Below are 14,858 nucleotides of genomic sequence, written 5' to 3'. Positions count from 1 at the left end.
TCCTGCTACCAGACAACTTCCAGCTAAGTCGGACTTTTGTCCTTGTTTGTTTTTTGCATTTTGTTCCAGTTCACAGCTGCAGTTTCGTTTCTGTGTCTGGAAAGCTCTTGTGATCTGAAATTGCCACTCTGATGTTATGAGTTAATACTAGAGTCTTAAAGTAATTTCAGGATGGTGTATTGATAGGGTTTTCAGCTGACCATGAAAGTACCCTTTCTGTCTTCTTGCTATCTAGTAAGCGGACCTCGATTTTGCTAAACCTATTTTCATACTACGTTTGTCATTTTCATCTTAAATCACCGCCAATATATGTGGGGGCCTCTGTCTGCCTTTCGGGGAAATTTCTCTAGAGGTGAGCCAGGACTATATTTTCCTCTGCCAGGATTAGTTAGTCCTCCGGCCGGCGCTGGGCGTCTAGGGATAAAACGCAGGCTACGCTACCCGGCTACTGTTAGTTGTGCGGCAGGTTTAGTTCATGGTCAGTTTAAGTTTCCATCCTTCCAAGAGCTAGTTCCTATGTATGCTGGGCTATGTTCTCTTGCCATTGAGAACCATAACAGTTTGACCGGCCCACAAAGGGTTAAATTAATTGGCAGAGAAAGGAGAGAAAAAAGAAGTCTGCTGAAAATTTTTTTTTTTTTTTTTTTTCCTTCAGTTCTGAGTGTGCTTTCAATTGAATCACTTGCAAGTCTGCCTATATTGCAGCCTTCCTCTCTCTCTCTCCTTCTAATCCTGGAATGGCTCTGTGTTCACCTGTTTAAAATGGATATTCAGAGTTTAGCTGCAGGTTTGAATAATCTCACCACGAAAGTTCAAAATTTACAAGATTTTGTTGTTCATGTTCCTATATCTGAACCTAGAATTCCTTTGCCTGAATTTTTCTCGGGGAATAGATCTTGCTTTCAAAATTTCAAAAATAATTGCAAGTTGTTTTTGTCCCTGAAATCTCGCTCTGCTGGAGATCCTGCTCAGCAGGTCAGGATTGTGATTTCCTTGCTCCGGGGCGACCCTCAAGATTGGGCTTTTGCATTGGCTCCAGGGGATCCTGCGTTGCTCAATGTGGATGCGTTTTTTCTGGCCTTGGGGTTGCTTTATGAGGAACCTCATTTAGAGCTTCAGGCGGAAAAAGCCTTGATGTCCCTATCTCAGGGGCAAGATGAAGTTGAAATATACTGCCAAAAATTCCGTAAATGGTCTGTGCTTACTCAGTGGAATGAGTGCGCCCTGGCGGCGAATTTCAGAGAGGGTCTCTCTGATGCCGTTAAGGATGTTATGGTGGGGTTCCCTGTGCCTGCGGGTCTGAATGAGTCCATGACAATGGCTATCCAGATCGATAGACGTCTGCGGGAGCGCAAACCTGTGCACCATTTGGCGGTGTCTACTGAGAAGACGCCAGAGAATATGCAATGTGATAGAATTCTGTCCAGAAGCGAACGGCAGAATTTTAGACGAAAAAATGGGTTGTGCTTTTATTGTGGTGATTCAACTCATGTTATATCAGCATGCTCTAAGCGTACTAAGAAGCTTGATAAGTCAGTTTCAATTGGCACTTTTCAGTCTAAGTTTATTCTATCTGTGACCCTGATTTGTTCTTTATCATCTATTACCGCGGATGCCTATGTCGACTCTGGCGCCGCTTTGAGTCTTATGGATTGGTCCTTTGCCAAACGCTGTGGGTATGATTTAGAGCCTCTTGAAACTCCTATACCTCTGAAGGGGATTGACTCCACCCCATTGGCTAGTAATAAACCACAATACTGGACACAAGTAACTATGCGAATTAATCCGGATCATCAGGAGATTATTCGCTTTCTTGTGCTGTATAATCTACATGATGTGTTGGTGCTTGGATTGCCATGGCTGCAATCTCATAACCCAGTCCTCGACTGGAACGCTATGTCTGTGTTAAGCTGGGGATGTAAGGGGATGCATGGGGACGTACCTTTGGTTTCCATTTCGTCATCTATTCCCTCTGAGATTCCTGAATTCTTGTCTGACTATCGTGACGTTTTTGAAGAACCTAAGCTTGGTTCATTACCTCCGCACCGGGAGTGCGATTGTGCCATAGATTTGATTCCGGGTAGTAAATACCCTAAGGGTCGTTTATTTAATCTGTCTGTGCCTGAACATGCTGCTATGCGAGAATATATAAAGGAGTCCTTGGAAAAGGGACATATTCGTCCTTCGTCATCTCCCTTAGGAGCCGGTTTTTTCTTTGTGTCTAAGAAAGATGGCTCTTTGAGGCCGTGTATTGATTATCGGCTTTTGAATAAAATCACGGTTAAATATCAATATCCGTTGCCACTGCTGACTGATTTGTTTGCTCGCATAAAGGGGGCCAAGTGGTTCTCTAAGATAGATCTCCGTGGGGCGTATAATTTGGTGCGAATTAAGCAGGGGGATGAGTGGAAAACCGCATTTAATACGCCCGAGGGCCACTTTGAGTATTTGGTGATGCCTTTTGGCCTTTCAAATGCCCCTTCAGTCTTTCAGTCCTTTATGCATGACATTTTCCGTGATTATTTGGATAAATTTATGATCGTGTATCTGGATGATATTCTGATTTTTTCGGATGACTGGGACTCTCATGTCCAGCAGGTCAGGAGGGTTTTTCAGGTTTTGCGGTCTAATTCCTTGTGTGTGAAGGGTTCTAAGTGCGTTTTTGGGGTTCAAAAGATTTCCTTCTTGGGATACATTTTTTCCCCCTCTTCCATCGAGATGGATCCTGTCAAGGTTCGGGCTATTTGTGATTGGACGCAACCCTCTTCTCTTAAGAGTCTTCAGAAATTTTTGGGCTTTGCTAACTTTTATCGTCGATTTATTGCTGGTTTTTCTGATGTTGTTAAACCATTGACTGATTTGACTAAGAAGGGTGCTGATGTTGCTGATTGGTCCCCTGCTGCTGTGGAGGCCTTTCGGGAGCTTAAGCACCGCTTTTCTTCCGCCCCTGTGTTGCGTCAGCCTGATGTTGCTCTTCCTTTTCAGGTTGAGGTCGACGCTTCTGAAATCGGAGCTGGGGCGGTTTTGTCGCAAAGAAGTTCCGACTGCTCCGTGATGAAACCTTGTGCTTTTTTTTCTCGTAAATTTTCGCCCGCCGAGCGGAATTATGATATTGGGAATCGGGAGCTTTTGGCCATGAAGTGGGCTTTTGAGGAGTGGCGTCATTGGCTTGAGGGGGCTAGACATCAGGTGGTGGTATTGACCGACCACAAAAATTTAATTTATCTTGAGTCCGCCAGACGCCTGAATCCTAGACAGGCGCGCTGGTCGTTGTTTTTCTCTCGGTTTAATTTTGTGGTGTCATACCTACCAGGTTCTAAGAATGTTAAGGCGGATGCCCTTTCTAGGAGTTTTGAGCCTGACTCCCCTGGTAATTCTGAACCTACAGGTATCCTTAAGGATGGAGTGATATTGTCTGCCGTTTCTCCAGACCTGCGGCGGGCCTTGCAGGATTTTCAGGCGGATAGACCTGATCGTTGCCCACCTGGTAGACTGTTTGTTCCTGATGATTGGACCAGTAAAGTCATTTCTGAGGTTCATTCTTCTGCGTTGGCAGGTCATCCTGGAATCTTTGGTACCAGGGATTTGGTGGCAAGGTCCTTCTGGTGGCCTTCCCTGTCACGAGATGTACGAGGCTTTGTGCAGTCTTGTGACGTTTGTGCTCGGGCCAAGCCTTGTTGTTCTCGGGCTAGTGGATTGTTGTTGCCCTTGCCTATCCCGAAGAGGCCTTGGACGCACATCTCGATGGATTTTATTTCGGATCTTCCTGTTTCTCAGAAGATGTCTGTCATCTGGGTGGTGTGTGACCGTTTCTCGAAGATGGTCCATTTGGTTCCCCTGCCTAAGTTGCCTTCTTCTTCCGAGTTGGTTCCTCTGTTTTTTCAAAATGTGGTTCGTTTGCATGGTATTCCGGAGAATATCGTTTCTGACAGAGGAACCCAATTCGTGTCTAGATTTTGGCGGGCATTCTGTGCTAGGATGGGCATAGATTTGTCTTTCTCGTCTGCTTTCCATCCTCAGACTAATGGCCAGACCGAGCGGACGAATCAGACTTTGGAGACATATTTGAGGTGTTTTGTGTCTGCAGATCAGGATGATTGGGTTGCTTTTTTGCCTTTAGCGGAGTTTGCCCTCAATAATCGGGCCAGCTCTGCCACCTTGGTGTCTCCTTTTTTCTGTAATTCGGGGTTTCATCCTCGATTTTCCTCCGGTCAGGTGGAATCTTCGGATTGTCCTGGAGTGGATGCTGTGGTGGAGAGGTTGCATCAGATTTGGGGGCAGGTGGTGGACAATTTGAAGTTGTCCCAGGAGAAGACTCAGCTTTTTGCCAACCGCCGGCGTCGGGTTGGTCCTCGGCTTTGTGTCGGGGACTTGGTGTGGTTGTCTTCTCGTTTTGTCCCTATGAGGGTTTCTTCTCCTAAGTTTAAGCCTCGGTTCATCGGCCCGTACAAGATATTGGAGATTCTTAACCCTGTGTCCTTCCGTTTGGACCTCCCTGCATCTTTTTCTATTCATAATGTTTTTCATCGGTCATTGTTGCGCAGGTATGAGGTACCGGTTGTGCCTTCCGTTGAGCCTCCTGCTCCGGTGTTGGTTGAGGGCGAGTTGGAGTACGTTGTGGAAAAAATCTTGGACTCCCGTGTTTCCAGACGGAAACTCCAGTATCTGGTCAAATGGAAGGGATACGGTCAGGAGGATAATTCTTGGGTGACTGCCTCTGATGTTCATGCCTCCGATCTGGTCCGTGCCTTTCATAGGGCTCATCCTGATCGCCCTGGTGGTTCTGGTGAGGGTTCGGTGCCCCCTCCTTGAGGGGGGGGGTACTGTTGTGAAATTGGATTTTGGGCTCCCCCGGTGGCCACTGGTGGAATTGAACTTGTGTGCATCATCCCCTCTGTTCACCTGTTCCCATCAGGATGTGGGAGTCGCTATTTAACCTTGCTCCTCTGTCACTTCCATGCCGGTCAACATTGTAATCAGAAGCCTTTCTGTGCATGTTCCTGCTACCAGACAACTTCCAGCTAAGTCGGACTTTTGTCCTTGTTTGTTTTTTGCATTTTGTTCCAGTTCACAGCTGCAGTTTCGTTTCTGTGTCTGGAAAGCTCTTGTGATCTGAAATTGCCACTCTGATGTTAAGAGTTAATACTAGAGTCTTAAAGTAATTTCAGGATGGTGTATTGATAGGGTTTTCAGCTGACCATGAAAGTACCCTTTCTGTCTTCTTGCTATCTAGTAAGCGGACCTCGATTTTGCTAAACCTATTTTCATACTACGTTTGTCATTTTCATCTTAAATCACCGCCAATATATGTGGGGGCCTCTGTCTGCCTTTCGGGGAAATTTCTCTAGAGGTGAGCCAGGACTATATTTTCCTCTGCCAGGATTAGTTAGTCCTCCGGCCGGCGCTGGGCGTCTAGGGATAAAACGCAGGCTACGCTACCCGGCTACTGTTAGTTGTGCGGCAGGTTTAGTTCATGGTCAGTTTAAGTTTCCATCCTTCCAAGAGCTAGTTCCTATGTATGCTGGGCTATGTTCTCTTGCCATTGAGAACCATAACAGTTCCCCAAGGTCTGGAATCGGTCCTTCTCCACAATCTTCCTCAGGGTCCGGTCACCTCTTCTCGTTGTACAGCGTTTTCTGCCACATTGTTTCCTTCCAACAGACTTACCATTGAGGTGCCTTGATACAGCACTCTGGGAACAGCCTATTTGTTGAGAAATTTCTTTCTGGGTCTTACCCTCTTGCTTGAGGGTGTCAATGATGGCCTTCTTGACATCTGTCAGGTCGCTAGTCTTACCCATGATGGGGGTTTTGAGTAATGAACCAGGCAGGGAGTTTTTAAAAGCCTCAGGTATCTTTTGCATGTGTTTAGAGTTAATTAGTTGATTCATAAGATTAGGGTAATAGATCGTTTAGAGAACCTTTTCTTGATATGCTAATTTATTGAGACAGGTTTTTTGGGTTATCAGGAGTTGTATGCCAAAATCATCAGTATTAACCCCTCTGTGACCTTAGACGTACTATCCCGTCGAGGTGACCTGGGCCTATCTGACCCTCGACGGGATAGTACGTCATAGCCGATCGGCCGCGCTCACGGGGGGAGCGCGGCCGATCGCGGCCGGGTGTCAGCTGCCTATCGCAGCTGACATCCGGCACTATGTGCCAGGAGCGGTCACGGACCGCCCCCGGCACATTAACCCCCAGCACACCGCGATCAAACATGATCGCGATGTGCCGGCGGTGCAGGGAAGCATTGCGCAGGGAGAGGGCTCCCTGCGGGCTTCCCTGAGCCCCCCGCAGCAACGCGATGTGATCGCGTTGCTGCGAGGGTCTTACCTCCCTCCCTGCCTGCTCCAGACCCGGATCCAAGATGGCCGCGGATCCGGGTCCTGCAGGGAGGGAGGTGGCTTCACAGAAGCCTGCTCAGAGCAGGCACTGTGAAGCAGCCTGCACTTCTCGCAGATCGGTGATCTGTCAGAGTGCTATGCAAACTGGCAGATCACCGATCTGTATTGTCCCCCCCTGGGGCAAAGTAAAAAAGTAAAAAAAAAAATTTCCAAATGTGTAAAAAAAAATAAAAAAAAATATTCCAAAATAATGAAAAAAAAAATAAAATATTATTCCCATAAATACATTTCTTTACCTAAATAAAAAAAACAAAACAATAAAAGTACACATATTTAGTATCGCCGCGTCCGTAATGACCCGACCTATAAAACTGGCCCACTAGTTAACCCCTTCAGTAAACACCGTAAGAAAAAAAAAAAAAAACGAGGCAAAAAACAGCGCTTTATTATCATACCGCCGAACAAAAAGTGGAATAACACGCGATCAAAAAGACAGATATAAATAACCATGGTACCGCTGAAAGCGTCATCTTGTCCCGCAAATAACGAGCCACCATACAGCATGATCAGCAAAAAAATAAAAAAGTTGTAGTCCTGAGAATAAAGCGATGCAAAAATAATTATTTTTTCCATAAAATAGTTTTTATCGTATAAAAGCGCCAAAACATAAAAAAATGATATAAATGAGATATCGCTGTAATCGTACTGACCCGAAGAATAAAACTGCTTTATCAATTTTACCAAACGCGGAACGGTATAAACGCCTCCCCCAAAAGAAATTCATGAATAGCTGGTTTTTGGTCATTCTGCCTCACAAAAATCGGAATAAAAAGCGATCAAAAAATGTGACGTGCCCAAAAATGTTACCAATAAAAACGTCAACTCGTCCCGCAAAAAACAAGACCTCACATGACTCTGTGGACCAAAATATGGAAAATTTATAGCTCTCAAAATGTGGTAACGCAAAAAATATTTTTTGCAATAAAAAGCGTCTTTCAGTGTGTGACGGCTGCCAATCATAAAAATCCGCTAGAAAACTCGCTATAAAAGTAAATCAAACCCCCCTTCATCACCCCCTTAGTTAGGGAAAAATAAAAAAAATGTATTTATTTCCATTTTCCCATTAGGGCTAGGGTTAAGGCTACAGTTAGGGTTGGGGCTAAAGTTAGGGTTAGGGTTGGGGCTAAAGTTACGGTTAGGGTTTAGATTACATTTACGGTTGGGAATAGGGTTGGGATTAGGGTTAGGGGTGTGTCAGGGTTACTGTTGGGATTAGGGTTAGGGGTGTGTTTGGATTAGGGTTTCAGTTATAATTGGGGGGTTTCCACTGTTTCGGCACATCAGGGGCTCTCCAAACGCGACATGGCGTCCGATCTCAATTCCAGCCAATTCTGCGTTGAAAAAGTAAAACAGTGCTGCTTCCCTTCCGAGCTCTCCCGTGTGCCCAAACAGGGGTTTACCCCAACATATGGGGTATCAGCGTACTCAGGACAAATAGGACATCAACCTTTGGGGTCCAATTTCTCCTGTTACCCCTGGGAAAATACAAAACTGGGGGCTAAAAAATAATTTTTGTGGGAAAAAAAAGATTTTTTATTTTCACGGCTCTGCGTTATAAACTGTAGTGAAACACTTGGGGGTTCAAAGTTCTTACAACACATCTAGATAAGTTCCTTGGGGGGTCTAGTTTCCAAAATGGGGTCACTTGTGCGGGGCTTCTACTGTTTAGGTACATTAGGGGCTCTGCAAACGCAATGTGACGCCTGCAGACGATTCCATCTAAGTCTGCATTCCAAATGGCGCTCCTTCCCTTCCGAGCCCTCCCATGCATCCAAACGGTGGTTCCCCCCACATATGGGGTATCAGCGCACTCAGGACAAATTGGACAACAACTTTTGGGGTCCAATTTCTCCTGTTACCCTCGGGAAAATACAAAACTGGGGGCTGAAAAATAATTTTTGTGGGAAAAAATTTTTGTTTTATTTTTACGGCTCTGCATTATAAACTTCTTTGAAGCCCTTGGTGGGTCAAAGCGCTCACCACACATCTAGATAAGTTCCTTAGGGGGTCTACTTTCCAACATGGTGTCACTTGTGGGGGGTTTCTACTGTTTAGGTACATTAGGGGCTCTGCAAACGCAATGTGACGCCTGCGGACCATTCCATCTAAGTCTGCATTCCAAATGGCGCTCCTTCCTTTCCGAGCCCTCCCATGCGCCCAAACAGTGGTTCTCCCCACATATGGTATATCATCGCACTCAGGACAACTTGGACAACAGATTTTGGGGTCCAATTTCTCCTGCTACCCTCGGGAAAATACAAAATTGGGGGCTAAAAAAATATTTTATTTTTACGGCTCTGCATTATTAACTTCTGTGAAGCCCTTGGTGGGTCAAAGCGCTCAAAACACATCTAGATAAGTTCCTTAGGGGGTCTACTTTCCAAAATGGTGTCACTTGTGGGGGGTTTCAATGTTTAGGCACATCAGTGTCTCTCCAAACGCAACATGGCGTCCCATCTCAATTCCTGTCAATTTTGCATTGAAAAGTCAAACGGTGCTACTTCCCTTCCGAGCTCTCCCATGTGCCCAAACAGTGGTTTATCGCCACATATGGGGTATCAGCGTACTCAGGACAAATTGTACAACAACTTTTGGTGTCCAATTTCTTCTCTTACCCTTGGGAAAATAAAAAATTGGGGGCGAAAAATAATTTTTGTGAAAAAATATGATTTTTTACTTTTACGGTTCTGCATTATAAACTTCTGTGAAGTACTTGGTGGGTCAAAGTGCTCACCACACCTCTAGATAAGTTCCTTAGGGGGTCTACTTTCCAAAATGGTGTCACTTGTGGGGGGTTTCAATGTTTAGGCACATCAGGGACTCCCCAAACGCAACATGGCGTCCCATCTCAATTCCAGTCAATTTTGCATTGAAAAGTCAAATGGCGCTCCTTCGCTTCCGAGCTCTGTCATGCGCCCAAACAGTGGTTTACCCCCACATATGGGGTATCGGCGTACTCAGGACAAATTGTACAACAACTTTTGGGGTCCATTTTCTCCTGTTACCCTTGGTAAAATAAAACAAATTGGAGCTGAAGTAAATTTTTTGTGAAAAAAAGTTAAATGTTCATTTTTATTTAAACATTCCAAAAATTCCTGTGAAGCACCAGAAGGTTTAATAAACTTCTTGAATATGGTTTTGAGCACCTTGAGGGTTGCAGTTTTTAGAATGGTGTCACACATGGGTATTTTCTATCATATAGACCCCTCAAAATGACTTCAAATGAGATGTGGTCCCTAAAAAAAAATGGTGTTGTAAAAATGAGAAATTGCTGGTCAACTTTTAACCCTTATAACTCCCTAACAAAAAAAAATTTTGGTTCCAAAATTGTGCTGATGTAAAGTAGACATGTGGGAAATGTTACTTATTAAGTATTTTGTGTGACATATCTCTGTGATTTAAGGGCATAAAAATTCAAAGTTGGAAAATTGCAAAAGTTTCCAAATTTTCGCCAAATTTCCATTTTTTTTGCAAATAAACGCAGGTAATATCAAAGAAATTTTACCACTATCATGAAGTACAATATGTCACGAGAAAACAATGTCAGAATCGCCAAGATCCGTTGAAGCGTTCCAGAGTTATAACCTCATAAAGGGACAGTGGTCAGAATTGTAAAAATTGGCCCGGTCATTAACGTGCAAACCACCCTTGGGGGTGAAGGGGTTAAAACAATAAAAGACCTGACAAATTTCAGTTGGTGGATAATGAATCTATAATATATGAAAGTTTAATTGTAATCATTACATTATGGTAAATAATGAAATTTAACACTATATGCAAATTTTTTGAGAAGGACCTGTACTACATGGCTGGGCAATATACTACGTGGCTGGGCAATATACTACGTGGCTGGGCAATATACTACATGACTGGGCAATATACTATGTGACTGGGCAATATACTATGTGACTGGGCAATATACTACGTGACTGGGCAATATACTACGTGACTGGGCAATATACTACGTGGCTGGGCAATATACTATGTCGCTGGGCAATATACTACGTGGCTGGGCAATAAACTACGTCACTGGGCAATATACTACGTGGCTGGGCAATATACTACGTGACTAGGCAATATACTACGTGGCTGGGCAATATACTACGTGGCTGGGCAATATACTACGTGGGCCGTGCAATATACTACGTGGACATGCATATTCTAGAAAACCCGATGCGTTAGAATCGGGCCACCATCTAGTCTACTATATAATTGTCTAAGGGTCACTTCCGTCTGTCCTTCTGTCTGTCTGTCACGGATATTCATTGGTCGCGGCCTCTGTCTGTCATGGAAATCCAATCGACCAATCCACGACCAATCAGCGACGGGCACAGTTCGGGCGGCAAAATGGCCGCTTCTTCCTCCCCGCAGTCAGTGCCCGCTCCATAATCCCCTCCAGTCAGCCTTCACACAGGGTTAATGGCAGCGTTAACGGACCGCGTTATGCCGCGGTGTAACGCACTCCGTTAACGCAGCTATTAACCCTGTGTGACCAACTTGTTACTATTGATGCTGCCTATGCAGCATCAATAGTAAAAAGATCTAATGTTACAAATAATAATAAAAAAAAGGTTATTCTCACCTTCCGACATTGCGGCTGTCCTCGGCAGTGCAAGCGGCAGGTTCCGGTGCCAAGGATGCTATGCGAGAAGGACCTGCCATGACGTCACGGTCATGTGACCGCGACGTCATCACAGGTCCTGCGCTCATACCAACCCTGGGACCGGAAGCTGCCGCGTGCACCGTACACAGGCGCCAGGACTTCAAGGGGCCTTCGGAAGGTGAGTATATGTTTATTTTTTATTTTAAGTCTTTTTTAACCACGCATATAGTGCCCACATTGCTATATACTACATGGACTGTGTTACATACTGCGTGGGCTGTGTTATATACTACATCTCTGTGCTATATGCTATGTAGCTGTGCAATATACAACGTGACTGTGCAATATACAACGTGACTGTGCAATATACAACGTGACTGTCCAATATACTATGTGGCTGTGCAATATACTACGTAGCTCTGTGTTATATACTACGTAGCTATGCAATATACCATGTGGCTGTGTAGGTTCTGTTATATACTATGTCGACTGTGCAGTATACTTCGTGGCTCTGTTATATACTACGTAGCTATGTTATATACTACGTGGCTGTGCAATATACTACGTGGCTGTGCAATATACTATGTCGACTGCAATATACTACGTGGCTGTGCAATATACTACGTGGCTCTGTTATATACTACGTGGCTGTGCAATATACTACGTGGCTGTGCAATATACTTTGTGGCTCTGTTATATACTACGTGGCTGTGCAATATACTACGTGCCTCTACCATATACTGCGTGGCTATGTTATATACTACGTGACTCTGCTATATACTACGTCGCTGACCAATATACTGCATAGCTGTGCAATACACTACGTGCCTGTGTTATATACTACGTGGCTGTGCAATATACTACATGCCTGTGCAATATACTACGTGGCTCTACAATATACTACGTGGCTATGTTATATACTACGTGGCTCTGCTATATACTACGTGGCTGACCAATATACTACATACCTGTGCAATAGACTACGTGGCTGTGTTATATACTACGTAACTCTACTATATACTATGTACGCTGTGTTACATACTACGTAGCTCTGTTATATACTACGTAGCTATGTTATATACTACGTTGGTTGTGTTATATACTACGTCACTGTGCAATATAGTACGTAGCCTGTGCTATATACTACCTACATATTCTAGAATACCCGATACGTTAGAATCGGGCCACCATCTATTCATTAGATGGCTATCTCTATTTAGTGTTCCTGTGTTCTCTATGATAGGGTCGCTGTCAGATTACCAGATCCTTCTGTCCCTGTCAGGAGAGACTTGGGAGACTCCCATACACATTTGATGGTCAGACGATTCCACCAAAAATGGTTGGTTCGGTGGATTTTTACCGAAACTCTATGGGGGCCTTTAATTTTGCAACAAATCTGCGGATATAATGTAATGTCCTTCATACACAATATTTTCATGTTTTTAGCCGACTGTATGGCTAGTAATCGTATCTGCTGGCTGATTCTGAACCTTGCAGACTTTTGTAATGATTTCTTCTTCCTTACAGATTGATAAGTACCTGTACGCAATGCGACTTTCAGATGAGACATTATTGGACATTATGTCCAGGTTCAAAAAAGAAATGGAAAACGGTCTATCGAGGGACACCAACCCAACAGCAATTGTCAAGATGCTTCCAACATTTGTGAGATCCATTCCTGATGGCTCAGGTAGGCTGGGCGACATTATTATGCTCTCCTAGGGCTGCACTAAAGTCCACTCTCCCACATTTTAGCTCAGGTTTAGTCCAGATTATATGTTTAAGCAGATTTATGGGGATTATTTTTTGTTATTTGAACAGCTAGGTATTATCATATGCATATTATTCATAAGGGAAAGTATTTTTTCTCTAATGCTCACAAGGTTACACATAATGGGGCATATTCATCAATACTGTACCTTTCACATCTCTTCCACATGACCTTATTTGCCATCTGTATTTCATTCAGTGTATTTTTATAGAAATATGTGCTATTCGCATGGATGTTTTTTTCATGTGCGTTTTGAACCATTTTACTGATAGAATACACCCATTAAAGTCTATGGGGAATGCCTAAAATACGGATGCATCAGTATTGTATCCACATTTGATCATTTTTTTCCTCTGTATTGTCTTTTATTTGCTACTAGCTGAAGAGCCCGGCGTCGCCCGGGCATAGTAACTAAGGGTACCGTCACACAGTGCAATTTTGATCGCTACGACGGTACGATTCGTGACGTTCTAGCGATATCGTTACGATATCGCAGTGTCTGACACGCAGCAGCGATCAGGGATCCTGCTGAGAATCGTACGTCGTAGCAGATCGTTTGGAACTTTCTTTCGTCGCTTGATCACCCGCTGACATCGCTGGATCGTTGTGTGTGACAGCGATCCAGCGATGCGTTCGCTGGTAACCAGGGTAAACATCGGGTAACTAAGCGCAGGGCCGCGCTTAGTAACCCGATGTTTACCGTGGTTACCAGCGTAAAAGTAAAAAAAAACAAACCGTACATGCTCACCATCTGATGTCCGTCCGGTCCCTTGCCGTCCGCTTCCCGCTCTGACTGTCTGCCGGCCGGAAAGTGAGAGCAGATCACAGCGGTGACGTCACCGCTGCACTCTGCTCTCACTGTACGGCCAGATCTGTCAGAGCAGGAAGCGGACGGCAAGGGACCGGACGGACATCAGATGGTGAGCATGTACGGTTTGTTTTTTTTTACTTTTACGCTGGTAACCACGGTAAACATCGGGTTACTAAGCGCGGCCCTGCGCTTAGTTACCCGATGTTTACCCTGGTTACCCGGGGACTTCGGCATCGCTCCAGCGCCGTGATTGCAACGTGTGACCGCAGTCTACGACGCTGGAGCGATAATCATACGATCGCTGCGACGTCACGGATCGTGCCGTCGTAGCGATCAAAATTGCACTGTGTGACGGTACCCTAACTGTGGTTAGTTCTAACAAATTATAATTATTATATTGCACATGAAAACATTTTACATCATATATTCAACACTACAGATTTGCAACACAAATTAACTAAATGATTACCCAAGTATTGATAGTATTTTATTTTCAACTCATTCAAGAGCCTTTAGATAAACAAAATTTTGTGTTTTTCCTTCCGGTGCAAAGAACAGATTTTTGGCCGTTCCAACTCTTGGACAGGCCCTGTAAAGTTGACCGTGAGACTTTTAACGGCGGCAGTTAAGGGGCCTTATTCTTCCTGCACCTCATGCTCCTTCTTTTTACGCAGCATTTTACCGCAGCACAGCTTTTCTCCGTGGCTTGATGCATACACACACATACATACACTCAGCTTTATATATATATATAGATAGATAGATAGATAGATAGATAGATAGATAGATAGATAGATAGATAGATAGATAAAAAATGGAAACAGCACAATGCTCACCAATGGGTGCCAGGCCTTCCGGGCAAGATGGTCCACTCATCCACCCAAATAGCACATCAAGTAAAAAATGAAGGCAGCACTCCAATCCTTAAAAGTGTAGAAAACTTGTGAAGTTTATTTCAGCCCCACATCTCATACGACGTTTCGGCTCACACTGAGCCTTTCTCAAGCCTTGAGAAAGGCTCAGTGTGAGCCGAAACGTCGTATGAGATGTGGGGCTGAAATAAACTTCACAAGTTTTCTACACTTTTAAGGATTGGAGTGCTGCCTTCATTTTTTACTTGATATATATATATATATATATATATATATATATATATATATATATATATATATATATATATACTGTATATATATATATATATATATATATATATATATATATATATATATAGATAGATAGATAGATAGATAGATAGATTATTTTCTAT

At 44.0% G+C, this 14,858-nt stretch overlaps 1 protein-coding gene across 2 annotated transcripts in view; it reads left to right on the top strand.

The window, feature by feature from the left end:
• LOC143769935 (hexokinase-1) overlaps nt 1-14,858 on the top strand; it is a 113,309-nt gene that overhangs the window by 21,583 nt on the left and 76,868 nt on the right. For both annotated transcript variants that reach the window (XM_077259007.1, XM_077259008.1), the window contains exon 2: nt 12,537-12,699. In XM_077259007.1, coding sequence (XP_077115122.1) covers nt 12,537-12,699 — 163 coding nt within the window. The remainder of the gene's footprint in view (nt 1-12,536; nt 12,700-14,858) is intronic.

Source organism: Ranitomeya variabilis, chromosome 4, assembly GCF_051348905.1.
Source record: "Ranitomeya variabilis isolate aRanVar5 chromosome 4, aRanVar5.hap1, whole genome shotgun sequence".
Taxonomy (NCBI): domain Eukaryota; kingdom Metazoa; phylum Chordata; class Amphibia; order Anura; family Dendrobatidae; genus Ranitomeya; species Ranitomeya variabilis.
The sequence above is the reverse complement of the archived record's forward strand: the minus strand, read 5'-3'. Positions and strand labels throughout refer to the sequence as shown.